The 23,742-nt window shown below is 49.5% G+C and overlaps 1 protein-coding gene across 2 annotated transcripts in view; it reads right to left on the reverse strand.

The window, feature by feature from the left end:
* CAMK2A (calcium/calmodulin-dependent protein kinase II alpha) overlaps positions 1-17,759 on the reverse strand; it is a 74,624-nt gene extending 56,865 nt beyond the window's left edge. The window contains exon 1 of one of the 2 annotated variants that reach the window (XM_006863879.1): positions 17,471-17,759. In XM_006863879.1, coding sequence (XP_006863941.1) covers positions 17,471-17,532 — 62 coding nt within the window. In that variant the 5' untranslated portion in view covers positions 17,533-17,759. The remainder of the gene's footprint in view (positions 1-17,470) is intronic. The other variant, XM_006863880.1, reaches the window with a different exon arrangement.
* Between the last annotated feature and the right edge of the window lie 5,983 nt (positions 17,760-23,742).

Raw genomic sequence — 23,742 nt, forward strand, 5'->3', positions numbered from 1 at the left:
CACACACACACTCCCACCCACCCAAAGTCACCATAACCTTAAGAGCTGACTTGACTTGATCTGAACCAGCAGACCCTCTGGGAAGCCACTGTTTTGCATGGACCCTTAAACAAGTGTATTAAACTTGTCCGCAGCCATCTACGGATTGCAGAGAAGTGTTTAAACACTTAAAACAAAACAAAACAAAAATGCATGTATGAAACGAAACTTAGTAAGGATACATTTTAACCTACCTTTGTATTTAATTGTATTGTTATTATTATTGAGTGCCATCAAGTCGATTTTGACTCACAGTGACCCTGTATAGGGTTTCTGAGGCTCAGTTGATGAGTTTGAATCGTTGACCTTGTGGTTCAAACTGACTTGTGGTCCAGTACATAATCCTACAGTGCCACATCAGGACTGCACAATTTACTATAATTTACCCGGCTAGCTCTGGTAGTGTAGTGTATGAATCAGGGTGCTAACCTCAAGGTCAGCAGTTCGAAACTACCAGTCATTCTGTGGGAGAAAGACGAGGCTTTCTGCTCCCACAAAGATTTATAGTCTCAGAAACCCTATACAGGGTCACTGTGAGTTAAACTGACTCCACGGCACACCACCACCACATCACCAGTTCTCTATTGATGGGCAATTAACCCAAAGCAAAACCCTTTACCAGTGAGTTGATTATAGCTCATAGCAACTACACGGCACAGTTGAATTGCCCCCATAGGATTTCCAAGGCTGCAAATCTTTACAGAAGCCGAGCACCGCATCTTTCTCCCACAGAGTGACTGGTGGGTTCAAAATGCCTACCCTTCAGTTATCAGTTGAGAGCTGAATCACTTCACCACCAGGGCTCCTGAGATGGACAGTTGTTGTTGTTAAGTGTCATTGAGTCGGTTCCGGCTCATAGCCACCTTGTATTGGGTTCCCAAGGATGTACATCTTTGTGGGAGCAGAGAACCTCATCTTTCTCCCATGAATTAGCTGGTGGGCTCAAACCGCCAGCCTTGTGGTTTTCAGTCCAGTGCTTATTCTACAGAGCCACCGTGCAACTCTTGTTGTTGTTATGTGCTGTGGAGTCGGTTCCGACTCATAGCGACCCTACACAGGGTTTCCGAAGCTGTAAATCTTTACAGGAGCAGAAAGCCTCATCTTTCTCCCTTGCAACAGCTGGTAGTTTCGAACTGCTGACCCTGAGGTTCGCAACCCGATTCATAACCACTACGCTAAACTAGATAAGTTCCCAAATCTGTAGCTATTACTAAAAGACTTTCTGCTCCTGCAAAGATTTACAGCCTCAGAACTCTGTACAGGGCATTGGAACCTACTCTATGGCACTAACAACAACAGCAGGGTTAGGTAACTTTGATAGATACAAAGAGATAGTCCACCTTAACATTTGTATCAACCTATTCCACCCTCAACTCAACCCTGCTTCCTCAAGCCTTATCAAAGCCCTTTGATCTTAGCCAATGAGACAGGTAGAAATAGAAACTCAGTGCCGATTTCAATTGTAATCCTCATATTAAAAACAAGGCTGAGTATCTTGCCAGATGTTTAAGAGGCTCCTGAAATTTTATCTTTAAAGTATAAGCACTTGGAACAGAACTTGGAATGAGGGTTGTGAGTTTAAATGCAGATAGGAGAATTTTACTGTCGTTGGGTGGTACGTGGCCCATCTGCCAGATCATTCCATTTGTCTAGAGAAACCAGAAATCTGAATAGTTATGTGAAATTTCCCAATTTTTCAATTCTGACCCTTTATTTCAAAATAGTTTATCCTAGTATCAGGCTGAGCAAAACTAGTCTAAGGACTAGGTTGGGAGGGTAGGTATTATTTTGTACTCGGTCAGAGGTCTTGTGCTCCCCACTTTACTCCACAGAGGAGGTCCCTGACCATATTCACTACCATGGCCACCTTTGTGGCTTTATTGCCATCAAGTTAATTCTGACCAGCGGCGGCCCATGAGTGCAGTGAGGCTAATAGTTGAGTGCTTAATCATTTGCCATTTGTGTCACCTAGGGACGTATGACAACCCTAACCAAATGCTTTGAGCCCTTTTGGTGGGGTGAGTTGTGTTGAGTTGCTAACTGAAAGGCCAGTGGCTCAAACCCACTGTCCTGAAGGAGAAAGATGAGGCTGTGTAAGGACTCCAGCTGTGACACTGTAGGATAAGCACTGGACTGCTTACCAAAAGGTCAGCAGTGCAAACCCACCAATCGCTCCTCGGAAAGCCTATACAGAGTTGCTAGGAGTCAGAACTTGACTTGAAGGCACTAAACAACAACAACAAACTTTTGTAAATATTTACAGCTTCAGAAACCCTATAGAGCAGTTCTGCTCCATCCTATAGGGTAGTTCTAGGAATCAACATCAATTGGTGGCAGTGGGTTGGGTTTGGTTTTGACCATATGGAGTTGGCCAGCACCTGTTCAGAAGCAAGCAGTCCTGAGCAGGCATCCTAAACTTTAATGCGCATACAGATCACCTGAGTATCTTCTCATTACAGTGCAGATTCTGGTGAAGCTGAGCTGAAGAATATGAGATCAAGTGTGGCTTAGTGTCACACACAAGCTACAGACAGAACTGCATCTACAACTCAGATCACAGCACTGTCAGGTTTGTAATTTCTCCCAAGTCCAGGTTCTTGATGTGGCCACATCCCATCCTATCCTCCAGATTAAGATTCTCCACCCTAAGCAGATTCTCCACTTTACAGGCAGGTCCAAGCTGCACTGGGGAAGGCTGCAGGTGTCCCTGGACCCTGAATGACATCCATGCATCTGAATGTAGGTACGTACATTATTTCCCAGGTGAGGATGCACAATGTTATCATTCTCAGAAGGGGGGAGTTGAATCCCCACTAGTTCAAAACTGTTTATTCAGAGGGTGCAAGCCCTCACATCCCCAAAAGGGTTTCTCCGTCCAAATGTACATTCACACTGAGCTTCTTCTTGACCTTCAACGTACCCCCTGAGATACTGGAAGGATGAGATCCCACCTAACAGATCAGGAAACTGAGGCTTCAAATGAGCAGGTACACCACGTGAGGCTATGAACAGAGTCCGGGTCACCTGCATTTTTCCTTCTGACTCTGTCAAAGGTAGCGGAGCATGGCCCTCAAGAGCAGGGGCTTTAGTGTCACAAAGACCTGTGTCTAATCCTGGCCAGCCCCTAACTAGCTGTGCGACACTGAACAAGGTTTCTTCCCATGTAAAATGGGGGCAGTAATAGCATCTATTTCCTGGGTTTGTTGGAGAGATTAAATAAAGAGAGGCATATAAAACACTTCACCCAGAACATAAGCAAAGCATAAAAGGACCCAATGGGGTGAGGTGGGAGTGGATTGGATGAGGCGAGGAAAGTGCTAGGCCTGTGCAGCCTCAGGTTAAGGTGCTGCCCTCTCTGGGCCTCTGGCCTCCATCCACAAGTGGGAAGGCTCACCCCTGCCTGTCAGGGTTGGTGAGGATAAGGGGCAGAGGAGAGATGGGTGGCAAAAACTACAGTAGGGACAGTGGAGCCTGAAGCCCTACCATCCTCTGTCTCTTTTGATTTTCTGTTTTAACAAGGCACATTTCTGCACGTTTATCCTGCATGAGCCACAGACTTGCAGCCTCAGCAAACAGAAGAGCCAGCCCACTCCTCCTTTGGCCCTAAGCTAAGCACATGACCAGCAGGATCCTGGGAACAGGATGAGGTGGGAGAGGCAAGGGGTGGGAGGAAGTGGCTGGAGGTCAATGAGAGGAAGGGATACTGCCTAGATGTGAGTGGGGATTCCTGTGGGTATATCCAAGGAGCGTCCATGGGTGTGATGGCTGTAGGTGTGTCAGCCACCTGGTCAATACCCTTGAGTGTGTGACAGACACTATGAGACTCTGGAGGTGGTGAAGCACATGTGAGTCCCCATGGGTAGGAAGTGTATATACATGTGAGCGAGAGGGTCACAGAATGTGGTCAGGGTGAGGAATATGTGTAGGAGAGTGAAACAGACAGACACTGGAGGGATGGAATCCGGGATCTTGGCCCTGGTGGAAGACCTGGGCAGGAATCTACCCCAGGGTGGGCCTCAGTTTCTTCATCTAGAGCATGGGAATAAAACTTCTTAGCACTGAGGCTTTTTTGGCTTGACTGCTCAGCGTCAACACTGTCCAATAGAACTTTCTGTGGTAATGGAAATAGTCTCTGTGTTGTCCAACATGGCAGCCACGTGTGGCTATTAAAACAACAACAACAAAAACAAGTTGTCGCAAGGGAGAAGAGTAGAGTGTGGGATCCTACCCAGAGAAACAGTGATGCCAGAGATGAAGGCAGAGATGATGATGTGGCGAGATGGAGCGGCTGGAGATTCTAGACCCAGAGAGGGAGAGGGACTGTGTGCTGATGACCGGGTGGGGGGCAGGCTTGCAGGGTTGGTATCAACCTTTGGTTGGTTGATGATGCATGGAGGGGATTGTAACCATGGCAATGAAACGATATGCGATAGTTTACATGTTCTCCCATGTAAACTATCACATAATTCACAATAAAAACTTAAAAAAAAAAACACACACGTTGTCGTTGAGTCAATTCTAACCCAAGGTGTTATAGAGAAGATCTGCTTCATAGGGTTTTCATGAGTGTAAGCTTTTGAAAGCAGATTGTTGTTGTTAAGTGCCGTCGAGTTGATTCCGACCCATAGCGACCCTGTATAGGGTTTCCAAGGAGCAGCTGGTGAGCTTGAACCACTGACGTTGCAGTACCAGAGGTTTATTCTGAGACATCTCTGGATGGATTTCAAATGCCAGTCTTTTGACTAGCAACTGAGCACTTAATCGTTCATACCATCCAGAGACTCCATATACAGCTATTTGTTGTTGTTGGTATTGTTAATGCCGTCCAGTGGGCTCCAACTTATAGCAACCCCATATAGGGTTCCCAAGGAGAGAGTGGTGGGTTTGAACTGCCAACCTTGTGATTAGCAATCCAGTACACACCAGAACTCCACATACAGCTATGGTGGTGGTTGTGTGCTGTTTTTTCGGTTCCGACTCACTGTGGCCCTGTATTTGGTTTCCGATGCTATAAATTTTTACAGAAGGCCTCCTCTTTCTCCCATGGAGCAGCTGGTAGATTCCAGCTGCTGGCTTTGTGGTTTACAGACCAACTCGTACTATCCTACACTGCCAGGGTTCTATACACACAGCTATGGAACACTCAAAGTGGGGCTGCTGGGACTGAAGAACTAAGTGTTTTCACTTGAATCAATTTAAATTTAAATAAGTGGATTCCAATTCATACTGACCCTACAGGTCAGAGTAGAACTGTTCCTTTGGGTTTCTGGGAGTATAGATCTTTATGAATACACACAGGTTCATCTTTCTACCTTGGAGCAGCTGGTGGATTTGAACCACAGACCTTGCAGTTAGCAGCCTAATGCTTAACCCACTGTACTAGCAGGATTTCTTTATACGTGGCTGTTGTTGTTAGTGCCGTTAAATCAGTTCTGACTCACAGCAACCCAGCGTAGGGTTTCCAAGGAGTGGCTGGTAGGTTTGAACTGCCTACCTTGGGGTTAGTAGTCCAATCCTGATCCTATAGTGCCACACCAGAACTCAGTCACGGTTCTAATGTGGATATGAGCAAGCACTCCTACATAAGACTAACCAGTGTTCAGATCCTGGTTCGGCCACTTATTACAAGTTATCCCAGAATGCCTGTTTCCTCATCTGTAAAATATGGGTACTTACAGTACTCATTGGACGGCGAACCACAAGGTTAGCAGTTCAAACCCACAAGCTGCTCCAGGGAAATCCTACATGTGGTCGCTATGAGTCGAAGCCGACTTGACGGCACTTAACAACAGTGGTACTCACACGAGGTAGTGGTTTCAGGATTCAACAAACTAATAAGGTATGCAGTAGGTTCAGCATAGCACCTGGGTATAGTAAATGCACAAGAAATAGTGCCTTTTGTAGGCATTGTTCTCTCTGATATGATATATGAGGCTGACATCATCGGAAACAAAATGCATCTGGCTTGCCAAGTTCAGGGAAGAAGCCAGCCAGGAGAGAGGGTGTGGAGAGCCATAGTTGAGGAGGGGAGAGGGCTGTTCCCTGGCTGAGCAGCCTGCCCCTGGGGTGTGAGCAGATCCAAGTGTGAGCACCAAGCATGAGCTTGCAGGTAAGCATCAACAATCTGTCAACAACCCAGAGCTCCAACAACCGGAGAGAGTAGAGTGATAGCAGGTCCAGGTGGTTGAGAATGTGGGAATGTGTTAATGGGCCGTGAAAAGCAGGATCCACACGGGGAAATTGCTTTCTGGCTGCCTGGCAGGCTGGGTGTCTTAGAGTTGCTGGCTACCAGCCCACAGCCGGCCACCATCCTCTCTGGCCTGGCTCATCCCATGGTGCTGACAAGCAGCCTGGTTCTGACTGAGGAGTCAGAAGACCTGGGTGCTCACCCAGCATGGCTATTAGCTTGCTATTCTTCTGGGGAGAGGCACATCTAGGCACAGATACATGCCCTGGGCGCTGCTTGAGGAGGGATGCCAGGGAGAAGTTTCTATTCACTATTGCAATTTCTATCACCAGCTGTGAGAGGTTATTCAGCAATTTAAAATGAATCATTATAGGCGTTATTTCCCATAGGTACACCTCTGCTTCTGGGTCTCAGTTTCCCCCATTTGAAAGATGGTCTGAAGAATCCTACCTAACCCCATTCCTGAGACCATTTATGAGAGGTCCTTACTGTGTACAGATGGAAAGAGATTCCTGATATTACGGCCTAATAGACTTATTACGGCCAACTCCCTTTCTTCTAGAAGCTTCCCTACCCTGATTCCAGCCCAGGGCACACCTATGGTACCAGAAAACAGGGCAGTTTACTGGGGCCTTCTGGCAACAGCGAGCTCACTGATCCTCTCTCCCTTCCTTAGGGGTCTGATGCTCAGGGGTCCCCACAGTCCTGAGGGTCTTCCCTCCATTGTCTGCTTCCTCCAACACACCCAGGTCTCCATTGCTCTGGAAAAAATAAAAAACACTTTCTACCAAATGAAAAACAACCAAGAACATGTCTTTGGTCCTAGCGGCCTGGGCTGCTCTCTCCCTCCCTCCGTCTTTGCTGCCAAACTTCTAGAACAAGTGTCCGACATCCGCTGCCTCCTCTTCCCACCTCCCACACTCCATGAACCCACTACAATCTGGCTCCCGCCCCCAGAGCCCCATGTAATTGCTTATGCCTGCTTCTCCCACCCCTACCTTTCTGGGGTCTAATCTGCCTTACTAGCCCCACACCAGGTGGCATTTGGTTCCACTGACCACTCAGCCTTGAAGCTCATTCACCCTTTGGTCTCTGGGTCACTGTGCGCTCTCTGGGATCTGTCTCTCTAACAGTGCCTTGACAGTCTTATATGCCTTCCCAAATATTGCTGCTCCTTAAGGTCTGGTCGGCCTTGTTCTTTGTGTACACTTCTTTTGCTACTTCCTCCTCCATCCCCTCTACCAGGAACCATTAACTTGCACCTCAGGAGAGGTTCTGGGCATTCATAAATCCACCAAAAATGCTACTGAAATTATTCTGTCTGGGCAGAGAATGTACATTTTTCATTAGTTTCACAAAGGAATCTATGGCCCCCAAATCGTCAAAACCATTGACCATCACCACCACCAACATGGAAATCTACATCCCCAGCTCCACCCTCTCTTTAGAACACCAGCCTCTCATTTCTAGCCACTCACAGACTGTCTTTCCACTTCATCATGAAAATCCAGTCTCCTCCCAAATATCTAAGATGCATAAGCATTCTGCCATTATCTCTTCTGAATTGAGCTGGGAGATTCCAGAAGATTCCAGTACAAATGCAGATCTGTAACTTGGTCCATAGTTCATTAGTCCAGGTTAGCTTATGAGATGTTCCCAGGGGGAACAGAGCCCAGGGTAGATAGGGTTAGAATTTTGGCATCCAACATGGATGGCTTCATGGAATTGCCTGGTCAATTGGCCTAATATTGTTTTTAGAGTTACTGTCTCCACTCTCTAGCTCAGTGAGTAGTACTGGAGTCTTAAAAGCTTTTGAGAGGCCATCCAAGATACAACAGTTGGTCTTTAGTCTCCTGGAGCATCAGAAAAGGAAGGAGCCCCAAGACACAGAGATAGAGCTGTACTACAGGTCTGTCTCCTCAACCACAAGACCAGAAGAACTGGATGGTGCATGTCTACCATTCTTAAATGTTTTTGTTTTGTTTTAAATCAAGGAATCAACAGATGAATCTTGATCAAAAGGGAGCATAAATGTGGAACAGAATTTAAAATGCTAAAATAATTCAGACTTAACGGACCTATTGATACTGGAAGAATCCTCACATCTATCTTTCTGAGAAAACCTTCAAGCCATAAACAGAAAGCATCCCTCAAAGCCATCTTTAAACTAAACAACCATTTAGCTAAATTAGATAAAAAACAAAAAGAATTATTTATATGATATAAAATGATCAATAGTAACTGTAAAGCATAGATGAGAAGTTTAGGGGGTGGTGAGTCTAAATCAGTGGTGTGTTTCACACAATATAGGTGGTCAGGGTAGTGATACAACATGAAGACTGTAACTTACGTTGTTGAATCGTACATGCAGAAATTGATGAATGAGTGTTATGTTCTGTTACTTAAAAAAAAAAAGAATGTTGGAACCTGAGCAGTTCCACATGAGGGGTCGGGAGTGGACCATGTATGGCTGCACCAGAAGCTGGTTGTTGCTGTTGTTAAGTGCCATTGAGTCGGTTCCGACTCATAGCGACCTTATGCACAAAAGAAGGCCCTGTGCCATCCTCACAATTGTTACACCGGAGCCTATTGCTGCTACCACTGTGCCAATTCACCTCATTGGGGGTCTTCTTCTTTTTTACAGACTCTCCACTTTACCTAGCATGGTATCCTTCTCCAGGCACTGGTCCCTCCTGATAGTATGTCCAAAGTATGAGAGAGGAAGTCTGGCCATCCTGGCTTTGAAACAGCATTCTGGCTGCGCTTCTTCTAGCAGTCCATGGTACCAGAAGCTGGTATACCTAGTGATATCTTACAGCTGAGGTCCACCCTCTCCCCATTTTATTGATGAAGAAATCAAAGCCAATACCCTATACTCTCAGATCTGAGGGGGCCTAACTTGGAGTATACAGATGGGCTTTAGGGTAGAGGGATTATTTGGAAATAATTTTCAACATTCTGTGTAGTGAGGTAGGTGAGCATTTTTCATGAAATTCTCTGAAAAGATCCTAGATTCCCCAAACAGTTAAAAAGTGGGGCTCTAGAGATTACGAATCGGGCTGCTAACCTCAGGGTCAGCAGTTCGAAACTACCAGCTGCTCTGCAGGAGAAAGATGAGGGTTTCTGCTCCCATAAAGATTTACAGCCTCAGAAACCCTGTACAGGGTTACTAGGGGTCAGAACTGACTCCATAGCACATGACAACAACAATAACAACAACATATTCATTCAGAAGCAGAAGGAAGGCCCTGCACAGGGCATTTCTACCATATCCACCTCTATGCACTCCAGGCAAGTCCCTTCAATGTCTGGGGTCTCAGCTTCCCCATCTATGAACTCAACTGTTGGACCAGATCAAGAATGTTCAAGCTCTGCCTCTAATGTTTTTTGCTAAGGTAATCATGCCCTTCCCTTATTAAAATAAACAAACAGCTATGTAGGTTCTCAAATGGCAAATAAACCAAAGGAGGCTTTCCTCCTCTTGTTCCTGGGCCCACCGCAGCAGCTCAGCCCAGAACTGCACAAACCACAGGATTTTTACAGCCAGAAAATCTGAAGACTTATTAGTAAACCCACAGCTCCCTCCTTCTACCGTGGCTGCAGCCGCCCACTCCTAGACTCCAGAAGTCGCTGCAGGCACTCAGTGTCTTTGAGCTGTCCCTCCCGCCCTTCCTGCAGCCCGCACTCCCATAACAAGCCTGTCCCATGCCAACCCAGCAGCAGTCTCGTGGGGGACACAGAAGGCCTGGGAACCGGAAGATTCTGTTTGCTGTAGGGAACATTGAACCAACAGAAGTTCCAACATATTCCTTGTTTTGGCTGCGCATGGGTTTTCTTGAATGGGTGACAAAAAGAAAAATATTCGCAGCATTTAGAGATAGGGCCAGAGTATGGCAAAGCAGAGAAGATGCTGAGGGGTGACTTTCTCGATGGCCTCCTGGCCCGGCCCTGCCCAAAGCTTCCAGGGTGGCACAGATGAGCATGCCCAAAGACAGGCCTGGTCATATGCTTCTGGAAAGGTTGCTGCCCATGGAATAGGTCTACTCCATAAAGTGGGGTCACCAGAAGTCAACTTGTCAGAAAACAGTTTGGATTTTTCTGTGTCAGGGAGCTAGGCCCTGAGGGGTAAGATGACCGAACATTTGAGTAGAAAGAGGCTGCAACACCCAGTTCTCATGTGTTACTGACTCATGTGGCTAGAGGGAAGACCCTTGCCCTCTCTGGGCCTTGTTCCCCATTTTCAAAACGACAGAGCATTCCTTACAATGATACTCTGAATAGGACGGGGCTGAGGCTATCCTGGCTTCTAAACCTTGTGGAATATTGGGGTGGCTCTGTAGAATAATGCACCAGACTGAAAGATGAATTTGAACCACAAGGTTGATGGTTCAAACTCATCAGTCGCTCCTTGGAAACCCTCTACAGCGTCGCTTTAAGTCGGAACCAACTTGACAGCACTTAACAACAACAACAACAACAACAAGCCTTGTGTGACGCTGTAAGATAAGCACTGGACTGCGAACTGCAAGGTCACTCCTTACTAGCCACTCCTCGGAACTTACTAGCCACTCCTCGGAAACTCTATGAGTAGGGACAAATTCAACAGCATTTAATGACAACAAACCATTTTCCACTTCATTTTTGCAGCAAAGCATCTCATCTGGTCATGACAGGAAGGTGGGGCAGGAGGCAGGGATGCCATGGAGGCCAATAGTGGGATGAGGAGCATGGATTTTCATCTCTGCTAACAAAGCTCACTGTTTACAGAGACAGCCTCAACCTGGGGGACACAGAGCAGTTTTGACTGTTAGAAAGTTCTTCCTAAAGTTGAGCTAAGATCCACCTCTCCATTACTGTTTATAGTCTCCTAACTTTGCCCATCAGGGCCACACAGAAAAGTCTGCTCTCTGCTCTCCAATTCAGGACTTCCCTGCAGAGATAAGGGGAAAGGGCACGTCCTTTAGGCATCCTGTCTCCCTGCTAAAATTCCCAGTTCCTCAGCCTTCCCTTGCTTAATTTGGCTTCCAGAACTTTCTCATCCTGCCTAGCTCCCCTTCTCTAGATCAGCCACAGATTCTCAATATGACTGCTAGGTTCCAGGCCACCCGAATTGAGCAGGACAGAAAAGACTGGGACCCAGACTCAGGCTGATGCTCCGTGTTGTGGCTATAATCCCTATTCAGTTGTATTTAAATTATTTCTGAAGTGATTTAATTAATGATTGCCTCCCTACTAGACCGAGCGCCCCATGAGGGCAGTGACTACATAAGTCTTGCATGTAATCCAAAGCTAGGAAAGGAGTATGTGCTCATGAAATACTTGTTGAATGAAGCAAGAAACACAGACACTATTCTCCTTTTACATGACCTCAAGACGCCAAGGGGCTCAACTTTTTCCTACACAGAAAATCCCATGGACAAGGTATAATGTCCCTCCTGACACCTTGGTGGACAGTCATGTTCTACAAGGATCTAGTGTCTGGGCTGGGCCTCAGCAGGTTGGGCCATGCTCACCTGCCTGAGCGCTTCCCTCAAGTTCTAGAGAGAAGCTCTAAGGAGAATGGCCCATGAGCAGTGCACATGTATGAGAGAGTGGACTGAGGCAAAGGGGCGTGCACAGAGAGAGGGGAGAGAGATGACAGACAGACAGAGAAACAGAGGACTACAGGGAGAGAAAGAGACAGAGACACACAGAAAGAACACACACCCATAAGACCCACTGCCACCCCCACATTGCTCTATGCCCTGTTGGAGGCAGCAAGGTTCATGTTCATATGCATGTGTGGGCCTGTGAGCCCACGTGAGGGTGCATGTGTATGCATACATGTATACATGTGCACTAGCAACTGGTCACAGACACTGTACTCTGGAGTTCGGCCTGGAATGGAGGTGCCGGCCCAGATTGCAGGGGTACTGGCAGCGGTGTTACGGTGTGCTTATGCTTGTGCTGGGAGGCAGGCAGGAGGAGGGAGGCTCTGGAGTGTCAGTGGATCTCAGTCTGTGTGGGGGCGGCTGCGTGGGGGCGGAGGGCTGCCGCATGCACCAGAACATGTATGCCTGCCACTTGGATAGCTCCATAGCTCAGCAGGAAGTAGGAAAGGCAGTCAGTCCCTCCCAGTTGGTCCTCACCACCCACTCCTGGAGTGTCGGCCCACTCCACCCCATTTCCTATCCTTTGGCTCCTGACTCCTACACAGTCCCAGGTCTGGCAAAGTCCCTGTGACCTTGGGCAAATCACTTCGCTCTGGGCATTGTTTCTTACATCTATGCAATGGGAAGACAGTGGCCCTGTACCTTCCAATCCTGGTGTTCTGGAGTCTGTAATTTCCCAACTGTACCTTCCACAGAGGGCAGCAAATCTAATGGTGGACCGCAGACATCTGCAGAACTGTACAATCCCTGTTTTACAGATGCCAAGTTGAGGCACACAATGGACATGTAACACACCCAGGGGAGCCCTGTTCATTTGAGTCAAAATCATGATTGGAAGATAAACTCAGCTCAACGTACCCCCACCCACAAGGCCCCTAGCCTTTGAAGTGAGCAAGAGAGAGAGGATGTTCCCTAGATACCACACCAGGACTGCTATTTCTCAACATCGCCTTCCCCTCATACGCTGTTATCAGTGCCGGTTATCAGTCCAGTGCTTATCCTACAGTGCCACACCAGGGCCCCACATGCTGGGGAGGGGGACACAAATCTAAGCATTTCCACGCCTCCCTGAGCTGGGCCCTCCACCTCTACAAGATTCCGTCTCCATATTGATAAAAGTCAAGTACGCCCTGCCTCCCTCAGAGATGCACTAATGGAGTCAAAGTGCCTCCCAGTCCCCAGAGTGCTGGGTAGGTGGCTGTGGGTGGCTATTAGAAGCAGAATAAACACTCACCACTGGGCTTTTATGCCAAAGTGCTCTCTCTCCAAGATAACATCATCCTATCAACTCTACCAAGAATGGCCAAGATTGCTAAACCCATTTTACAGACGGTTAAGCTAGGGTTCCAATAGGGAACCTTAGGACCCAGCACCTTGAATCCCTAGCTCAGGATATGTCTCAGGGACCCACTGCCCTACTGATCAGAGCCCAGCCTGGCTCTTGGTACAAAGCTGAGGAGGTAAGGGTGACAGGGACTCAGGGAGAAGATACCCTTTGAGAAGCCAGTCCTCTCTTCTTGCCCTGTCAACCTCTGGACCAACAGGTCCCTGATGGCCTTCCTCCCATCCCCGTCCAGCCCCACCTTCCAGGCAATTTCAGATCCCTGTTTCTAGAGAGAAAAGTGTGGGTTGCGCTCTCTCCAGGCTCTCCCCCTTTCTCAAGTAAAGCATCCTTCTGAGGCTCTTTCTTTAAGGTGCCAGAGATCGCACATGCTGCAGGGTGATTCTCTGCCTCTCTAAGCATTCCTGGGGTGGGATCCAAAGTTCAAGGATCATGAAAGGCTGAAGAGACTTCCTGCTCTACCAGAATCCTATCCTGGGCCCTCTGGCACCTTGTGTGCACCTGAAGGTCCCACTGGCATGCCTGCCTTTCTCAGAGATCTCGCTCTTCCCAGAAGGCTAGCTCTGAACTGGGAGCTCTTCTGGCTGCCCAGGTCCATCCTGAGCCCTTGGAGCTGATGCCACTACACCAAATAGGGCCCCTAGGGCTTAGGTTTTTTTCTTTTATTCACTAGGAGGGAAGAGGATTGGGATCAAGGGAGAAGGGAATGAGTTAGCCTCTGGGTCCCAGGAGACAACGCCTCTCCAGCTCTCTAGGTCTTGTTATTACTACATGCCTTCTAACAGCCCCAACTCATGGTCAACAACAGAATAACAGAATAAAGCACTACCCAGCTTTCTTCCTTATCTGTCTTAATCTGGAAGCGTCTCTGAAACCTGCTCAGCCTCATAGCAACATGCAAGCCTCCACTGACAGGTGCGTTGATGGGGAACGGCACCCAGGTCTCCCACATAGAAGGTAGCATTCTACCACAGAACCATCAATGTTTCAAATTCAACTCCCTAGAGACCTGGAATCAAGTTCCTGGTGTATTTGAATTTGTATGCCTCAGTGGGACTCACAGTTCTTTTACCTTCAGTTCAACAGCACCAAGACGCCCCTGGATCCTCTGCCTGGGCTCTGACTTCAGCCCACACCCACCATCTGGCTGCCCGCCAGCGGAGAAAAGGGAAAACTCTATGTCCATAGTCTACACCATGCTCCTCACAGGCCTGAAGTCACAGGGCTGGCCCTTACTAGGCAGAGTGCCAAGAATCTCTCGAGAGGCACTGCCCCTCCTCTGCAGCTGGGCAACCAGGGCCTGCAGAAGGAAGTCTAAATGTTTCCATGGTCCCTTATAGAGTCTACGTAGCCGCTTCTACCAGTCACCCCAACCATCTGAAGTGGGCTTCCAGCCTCTGGGTGGTGACTGCAATGTCCCAGCTGATAGAATGGCACCGACAGGCTTCTTCACCACACTCTCACAGGAGAGCAGCCAGTGCAACCCTGCCAGCCCAGATGAGCAGGATTAGGTCAGCCCTCAAGCTGGGCAAACTCCAAAAAAAAAGGTAAATACCAAGCCAGCCCTATCCTCCATCTTCAATGCTGCCCAGCCTTTGAGGCCAGCTACCATCACTCCTTCACCCTCAGTGACGCCTCACTGAGCCAGGCCCCATGCTAGACTTCATATGCACCATTTCATTTAATCCTCAAAAGGCTTTATTTGCTCCAGATTGCAGGTGTAGGGAAATTGAGGGTTGGACAAGTTTGTAGTCTGCTCAGTGTTTCAGAACTGATATCTGATAAAGGTAAACTAAAGCCCGGCTCCAGAGCCGGTGTCCCTCAAGTCATACTGGAGGCTGCCCCTAACTGCCACACTCAGATGGATGCTGTTGTGCAGAGCAGGAGTTAGTAGCCTTGTCAGTGATGTGTCCTGGCTTTTAAAACCCAAATGATAAGAGAGGAGTGGAGCCACATTCTCTTTCCTCCAATGCATCATCCTTAACAACCTCCTCGATGTCCTGCAAGCTCCTGACATTGCATGCAATGTTTTGTAGACTTGTGCATTTTCATGTGGAATGTGGACTTAGACTTTCATTGGATTCCTGGAGGAATATGTGACCTAAAAAAAGGTTAACAGCACAGATTGTTCTAGAAGGAAGAGATCTGCAATTGATTAGACAAGGCCCGACCACGCCTGCCATCCTCACTTTTTCTGTCAGGAGCAAACCCTCTCTCCTAAAATTCTGTCCCTGCCCTGGTCCCTCAAAGAGCACAGGCTGGCAGGCGGTGGGGCTGAGAAGGCTCCCAGAGGATCTTCCCTGCCAACTACCCCCACAGCACCTAGTCTTCAATGATATCCATCTCCTCTTGGGGCAAAATATCACTTTTCTTTGCATTTGGAGTGCCTGAGTCACATCGCATCTCCATTTCATTGTACTGTGTGACGCAGTCCTATCAGAGCCAAGTCTTGGCTGCACCCTGACAGTAGCTCCTGGTTAATTGGGGAACTCTTGGATTCCAGGTGGGCATTGGAAACCAGTTGGAAAAAGGACCTTTCTCCAAGCCCAACCTCAGTCAGACAGCCTCAGTCCTCCAGAGCAGCAGTTGGTTCAAGTCCACCCCTCCCCATTATAAAAATATACTCAGAATCTGCAGACGTGAGGGAGCAGCCATCTGCGCACATGAGTGTATGTTTGTATGAGTGAGCTTGTATGTACCTGTGAGTGTCAGGGTTGTGTGTGGCAGCCTATTTGTACACAGCCATAGGTCTACCTCCCACACATATGCAGATACCTAGCATGAGCTCATACATGCCTACAACACCCACACAAGCCTGTGAGCCCAGGCTGCACACATGTAAAGGCATGCACACACATATACCTGGATACCTTTCTGGGTGCACGGACACACACATATACATGTGCATGTCCAGTCTTCATAGGAATACAGTTGTGCCCAAGTCTCATACATATATAGACATGTACATTCTTACACTGGTACGTATTTGCACACAGCCAGACCTCACAATATTTTTCTACTGGTGTACACATCTCCCCAATCTCTCATCTGTGTGCACACACAGTGACACCGTGGAAACCAGTCAACGGCACCCCTGTGAAATTTACACACATGCCCCCCATGCAGGGCACACTTACATTTCCAGGTTTTATCTAGGAAGCACACACTAGCACCTCCTACTGGTGCACACCCATGAATACTTGCCTGTCCTCCCAGTGCACACACTTGCACCTTACAATTAGTCCCTTATGCAACACCACCCATCAACCCCCCCCCAAAATGCACATTCCAGACCTCACACCAGCACACACCTGCTTACAGGGACCCTCTCTCCTGTGCCCCTGCGGCTGCAGCAGGAATCAACCAGGACACTGGAGTGCCTTTGCCCACAGAGCTAACTTCTCCTTCAAACTGCACCCCAGCCCTTAATCCATCCCAGGATCCTCCACCAACCTAGCTAAGGCATCCAGGGATCCCCTCCATGATACTTCACAGCCTACAGGGCTACCCCACGGGGTTCCCCTCCGTCCCTGTCCTCCCAACCTTCTCCCCACCACTAGTCATCAGATCAGAGGCAGACATGAGCTCTAGGGCTGGGCAACTTTGCCAAGGGACCAGAGATGATTCACTCTTTGTATCGTTAGCCCCTGCAGCAGTGGTGGCCACCTAACTGGCCAGATAGCTCCTCCCTTCCTGCCAGCATTAGGGAAGCCTGGTCATATTAACCCTTGCTTTACCCATGCCCTCACTCCTGGCAGGAGCTGGAAGGGGAAGGTGCTTATAAGGACAGGCTGGCCACTCTTCACAGTGAGTGCAGGTGTAAAATCAGAAAGGACTACCTGGAGATAGTAAGCTCTCTGGAGGTATCCAAGTTGAGGTGTGTGTGTGTGTGGGGGGGGTGTCACTTCAAGAGAAATGGGAGATGGGATTACAGTTTTGGATGCAGTTTACTGGTAAAACCCCTCTCAATCTTGAGTTTCTAAGTCAGTGTGTGCCCAGGTAACATGCACTTGTAGGTACATGTGCACTGGCATGCATGCCAACTTCTCACTCCGACACACACACAATCACCCAGCTGGCCTCGGCACATCTATGCACCACAAATGTCCCCAAGTCCATCTCTGGTCACCCTGTGCACATGTCAGTGCCCAAGTGCAGGCATGCACGTGTGCATGGAGCACTGCAGGTACAAGCTCCCCTCCGCGGCGCTGACCCCCTGTGCCCTCCTGGAATCCCTGAGGCACAACTCACTTTCCCAGTTCCTCGAAGAGCTGGTACTCTTCCGTGAAGCGGGTGCAGGTGATGGTGGCCATCCTGATGCTGGGCAGGCAGGCGAGGCTCGGGGCCGGCGGACCGGGACTAGGGCGCTACTGCTCTGCTCCCGGAACTAGGGGCCACTCGCCTGCCAGTGCTGCCGATTGCGAACCGAGAGCGGGCTTGACTGACGAGCCCGGGGCTTCTGAGCAGGGCACTGTAGCTGCTCCTGTAGCTGCTCGCAGCCTCGCGAGCCTTCGTCAGCATCCAGGTCCCCATGGCAACCACCTCCGAAACGCCCTGTTCCCGTTGCCCCGGTAACTGCCTCCCCAACACCTGCCTGCCTTCCACTGAAAAACCTGCTCCTGGTCGCCTTGGCCCTACTGCGGACGATACCGTAGGCCTGTGTGGGATGGGGGTGGGGGGTGGGGACCCGGTACCTTCTGGGGGTGATTGGTCAGGTGAGGGAGGAGGGGTCGAGAACAAACTTAGTCCACAAGTGATCTTCTCTTTCCCCACCTCCCCACCCTCCAACTGTGGGGCCCTTAAAGCAGAGGGGTTGGGATTAAGTGGGGCAAAAAGCAGTTGCCATGGTAACCGCGGGTGGGTGCCGCATTCTGGGATGGTCCCTGGGAAAGACAGGATACAGTTACCCTGGCAACTTCATCTCTGTTGGAGAGACAGGTATTGCCCCGTTTCCTTGGCAACAGCTAGGTTCTGAGGTTTACAGGGAAATGATGGCTAATTCATTGGGATGCTTCTGTCCCTATGTGGATCACTGTAGTCTTGTAATTGTCTGTCTATTCTCCATCTGTATGGGGTTTTTTTTTTTTTTTTGGTTCTGTGCTGACTTTCCTATTTCTCTCTCTCTCTCTCTCTCTCTGCTCTTCTACCACCTTGCCCATCATACTGACACTCTAGATAAGGGAGGAAGTGCAGAGGAGACACCAGGATTTTGAAGGGGACAGCCCTGATTGCCTGCTGTTTCCATCCCTCATAGGTGTGACAGTTGTCCCCTCCTAAATCCTCTCCCATAATCTCTCTCCTACCTATGCCCTAAAGGAACCATGGAGATCTAGTCTCCTGGGGCTTGTGTCCCAGTTTCTGCTTGTGCTTCAAGTCTAGGTAAAAGCAGCGGGAGGCAGTGGCAGAGATGGGAGCATGGTCTGTCATACCCAGGGCTGGGCCAGTGGCCGTGGACCAGCCCTGAAACCTTCATTCCCAGATTTTATGGGCACATTCCCTGACAGCTTCAACTCTTCAGGGAAACAGCCATTGTGATGGCTCCAAGACGAACCCCTGCCAAGATCCAGAGGCATTAAAAAGGAAAGAGTTCAAGCTCCAGCTCTGATTTTTACTAGCTGTGTGACCCTGGGAAAGTTACTGACCCTCTCTGAGCCTTCAACTACTTTTCTACAAGGCAGGGAAACAAAGCTGGCTTTGTGTAAGACTGTGAAGATGGAGGAGGCTGGAAAGCCTTTGGAAAGTATATAATCATGAGGTATCGTTTTAGTTTCTAAAATAGGTAAAGGCAGATCTAAAGAGGGGCCATAACTACCCCCAAAACTTGAGTTTGGACTGAAAGTCTCTGATCTTTCATATACATACTCTTTAATTTTGGACAAAAGGTCTTTTAACTCTCTTCACAGCTCAGTAGGCTGATGCACCTTGTCAGCATTTGTCCAAAGAATACAGGTTGGAGGCGCTTGGGATCTAGGGATTCAAACCTTCTGGATTTCTAACCCACCCCTCTGAGCCTCCATACCCTCTTACTAGTCACCCCTTGCTAGACCTACAACCCCAGCAAGTCCCTGACTCACTACCCTAGGGCAAGGGGTCCCTAGAGACAACTGAGTACGCTCCATTTCAACCCCTCTTCCTGAAATTAGGGTGGGAAAGAATGATAGGATGAGTTCTGCAATTCAGCCACCTTAGCCCAAGAGAGAAAAGGGGGAGGAAGGAGGAGGGGAAGGAAGAGAGGCAAGCAAGGGGGGTGGGGTAATGGCTTAGCCACTAATTGCACCATTACCACCTTCAGAAAAAGGAAAAACCACTTGGTTTTGTTTCTGCACACAATATGCTTCCCGCTTCTGCCGCCAACGTTGCAATTCTGAGGCAGAAATGAGAGGTCTGTGCTCCGGGCACCACACAGCCGGTGGGCAGTGGCAGGGCATAAACATTGTACACCATGGCAGGGCTAAAGGCATGGGTGGGCAAGTGGGGGAAGAGCTGGGCACCATCAGGCTTTGCCCCAGACCCTTGAGCCTGTCCCACATAGAGACTGCTTTCCACAGATGAAAACCCTCAAATAATTCTTAGTGGTCTTGTGGCCACCCCATCATTACTCAGGGGAGAGGCAGTGTTTGTAGTAATTAGAGCACAGTTTCAGGCCAGGGGGTGAGTTGGCACCTATTGACTGTATCATTTTGAATGAGTATCTTAACTTCTCTGTATCTCAGTTTCTTCACCTGCAAAATAGGGTGAATATATCCCCTGTGTCCAGGACTGTGTTATGGATTCAATGAGATATATACTCATACAGTGACACATCATAAATGCTCAAGAAGTAGGAAACTATCATTACAGGGATTCAAACATCCCTCCCCACCACACCCCTATCTCTGAATCATGGAAGAATACACCACCATCTTTAAGCCCTGGAGCATTGATGTTGCTGGTGGTTTGGGCATCCTGTCTCCCAGGCTTGTCTTGCAGCTGTTCTTATAGAACAAAGCTCTGGGTCTGGGAGGAAAGGAGGCCACAGGGACCTCCAGCTCATCAGGTCCCAATAGAATGACAATGCTGCTTAGAAAACAAACAAAAGCAAATATGTTGTGAGGCCATATTAATGGAAGTATAATGTTCTGAACAAAGGAGGTGATTGTACTGTTGGGCTTAGCACAATCCCTCTGCTTTCTTGCCACCCACCATAGGCACTGATGGAATGGAGGTAGCCTATGCCACCTCAGCAACACCTACCATGTTTGTCCATCCTTCCCTATTTCCATCTCTCTTCTTTTTCAACTCTTCTTTCTTTTCTTTCCATTTTCCTCTTCCTCACCTTTTTGCTTTCCATCTTTCTACTCATCCTCGTCTGCATCCTTTCTTCTCAATTCTCTCTATGCGTCTTAGTCCTCTCACTGCCTTTCTTGTTTCTATCTCACTTCCTCTGTCTTTCTGTCCCTGTCACTCTTCTCTCCCTCTCCATGGGGGCCTGGACACTTTGCACCTGGTCCTGGGGGATGGATGGACGGGATCCAGGTTACAGGATCCTGATGGGGAAGAGATGGCTGAGAGGAGGTTGAGTTGGTGAGGGGTAGGGAGAGGCCTCTTTGTCAACACTCTCTCACGCACATGCACACCTCTGAAGAATCTAGTTCCAGTGTGTGGGCACTGGCCCATTACACCATCACTACACCCCCAACTCTGAGTGCAATGGCTGAAAATTCACTGTGTCCCCTGTGCCCACGGGGCTGGCAGCTGTGCCCGGCGGTAGCGGGCAGCAAGGATTCAGCCGTGCCTCCGTGGTGCTGAGAGAATGAGCAGATGATTGCATCAAAGTGATTGTTCCTGCCAGACTCCCTGCTCCTCAGGGCCAGGGCAGGCACGCACTCCTGCACATGTGACCCATCTAGAACACACGTGTGGTACATAAGGGCAGGCCTGCGTGCCATGGCCAGTGGCCCAGGTTGGGAGCCCTGGAGCCCGATGAACAGGGCTCTGACATGCCAGCGCAAGAACCAGCATGTGTATGCAGGCTGTATGCCATGGAGATGGCAATCAAAGGGCTCCAGGCGACTTCCTGGACCCCATGGAGGTGGGTGGGGTGGGTGACTGCAGACTCAAATCCCAGTTCCACTCCTCACATTTGTTCTCACATGCATCCACATGCACACTGATGCACAAATGCACACCCACGCTCACCTGCTCATATGTGCTTCCATGCATGGACCCAAGTGCTCAGGGTTGTCCAGGGCTCCGCAGATACCACAGAAAGTGGGTGATCTGAAAGGCCCCCATGGGGCCTGTCCCACTAAGAGCTGCAGGCAAGGGGCAGAATGGGTGGAAAGTGGGCCAGGAGAGAAAGGATCCTGCAGAGGGTCTGGGCACAGGGTCGTTTGACAGATGACTCAACAAGTAAAGACAGGCCTGTATTCAGAAGGGAGGGCAGAAGGTCAGAGGTCAGGGAGGACAGCACTGTGCCCAGATGTGTCCCCCATAAGAAGCACACACTTACAAGGAACTGAGGGACAGAGACAATGCCAGTGGCCCAGGTTGGGAGTCTAACAGCCGCACAGAATGACTTGCAGTGAGAGGACTCAAGTTCAAGTACTGCTGTTGGCTTTTAGCCCTAGGGTAGGTCTTCTCCCTGTTGGAGCCTCCACATCTTCCTGAGAAACATGTGAATAAAATGTTTGCTCACTGCCTGCATGGACATGAAAAATAGTTATTCCCACTGGGGAGTCTGTCCCTGTGCTGAACACTTTACACATTGCACGATTTAAACCTCACAACAAATGTCTGTTTAGATAGGAGCGCTTCTTGCTCATTTTGCAGAGATGTGACATGGTTTGCCCAGCCAAGGCCATCCAGCTGCAGCTTATGGGGAGGTCTGTGTGATTCTGTCTCCCCAGCCTCTGTCATTTGGCCTGTGGCACTCTACGATAAGCACTGACCTGCTAACCGTAAGGTTGACAGTTTGAACCCACCAGTCATTCCTTGGAAACCCTATACAGGGTCACTATGAGTCAGAACTGACTTGGTGGTAACTTAACAACAACAGGGCTGGGAGGGTCCTGAGACAGCCCGTGCCCCTTACAGACAGGGGGGGTGTCGAGGCCTAGAGAGGGGGCATGGTGTTGCTGCAGTTGTGTAAATCAGAGGCAGAGTTGAGACGACAGTCTGAACTCCAGGCTCCCAGAGCTCTTTCTTCCATATCCAGCTCTGCCTCCCTCTTCCTGGCATTAACACGCCTGATTGTCTAGGTCTCAGAGGAGTCAGCAGGACCCAAGCCAGGTGGAAACAGTGCTAAAATCTTGGGTGGAGTTCAGAGTTCTGTCCCTCCAGCGATTCTGGGACACTCTCAACTTCTTGGAGGACTGGTCATCACAGACAAGGCTGCTTGCTAACTCTAGCCCCTTTGGTTGGAAGATCTGTTGCCATCAGGGGTTAGGGCAACCAAGGGCGAAGTAGGGTGTTTCACCAGATGTTTCTGCACTCCACCTCCCAGATCTGTGGCCTGTGGGGACAGGGCTGCCTCTGGTCTCCCTTCTGTCTGAACCCCCTCTACCACAGTGGTACAAGAGTCCAGACACAGGCCCCCTGGCTGGAGGGTCTCAGGGAGCACTGGAGCAGGAAGGGCAGGTCAGAGCCACACTGACTGCTGGGCAGGCTACTTCTCATCACAATGCCCGAGGTCTGCTCTCCCTTTATCCCAAGGTCCCCCACAATCTCAGGCCCTGGCTACCTACCAGCCTCCCCCCTCTTAGCAGGTTTGAAGATGCTGAGCTCTGGACTAAGTTCCTGGTTTCAACTTGAATGGGGCTCCTGCAAGGTGCTGGCCTCTGAGTTAGGTAGGCGTGCGCTAGGCGTGGATCAAGGCCTGGGCCAAGCTTCCTTCCAGGGCAGCAGAAGCAGGTACCAGACCCCATTCCCAGCTGGGCTTTCTTAGTTGGCCTCAGGGAGTAGGTCTCGGTGCCTGGCAGGGAGCAGAAAGGGCCTTCTATGGCCCTGCATTTGTGGCCGCAAAGGGCAGGGGTCCCAGGAAGAGTATGTGGAGCTGGAACTAGTAGGTGGGCCAGGTCACCTCAGGCAGTGTTGACCCTGAGCAGGCACAGATGTCACAGGAGCGTTCTGGCCACTCTGCAGAGCTCTGTCCACATGGCTGGGACCCATAACCAGCAAAGCGAGAGTAGCCTGTGCCATGGGGTACATTGCCCTGGTACATTATCTCAGTAGGCCACTTCTTCAAAGCTGCCCTCTTGAGCAGGCAGAAATGCTGGGGTCGCTGGAATCCAGAGGCCTCAGACAATCCTGGACTCTGTCCCACCACAACCCGGACAATGAGGTCCTGGAGCCAGAGAGAGGTTCCTAGTGGGGAGGAAATAAGTACTAGGAAGAAGGGGCCTGGGGTAGGGAGGGTCCCCTCCACCCTGCATCCCAGGCCAAACCCTCACAGTAAATCTCAGCTCCCTCTGCAGCTGGGATGCAGCTCTGTAACCTAAACCCGAGCCTGCCCTCCACCCTACTGCAACCCACCCCATCCCACC

This window comes from Chrysochloris asiatica, unplaced genomic scaffold (genome assembly GCF_000296735.1).
Source record: "Chrysochloris asiatica unplaced genomic scaffold, ChrAsi1.0 scaffold00057, whole genome shotgun sequence".
Lineage (NCBI taxonomy): Eukaryota > Metazoa > Chordata > Mammalia > Afrosoricida > Chrysochloridae > Chrysochloris > Chrysochloris asiatica.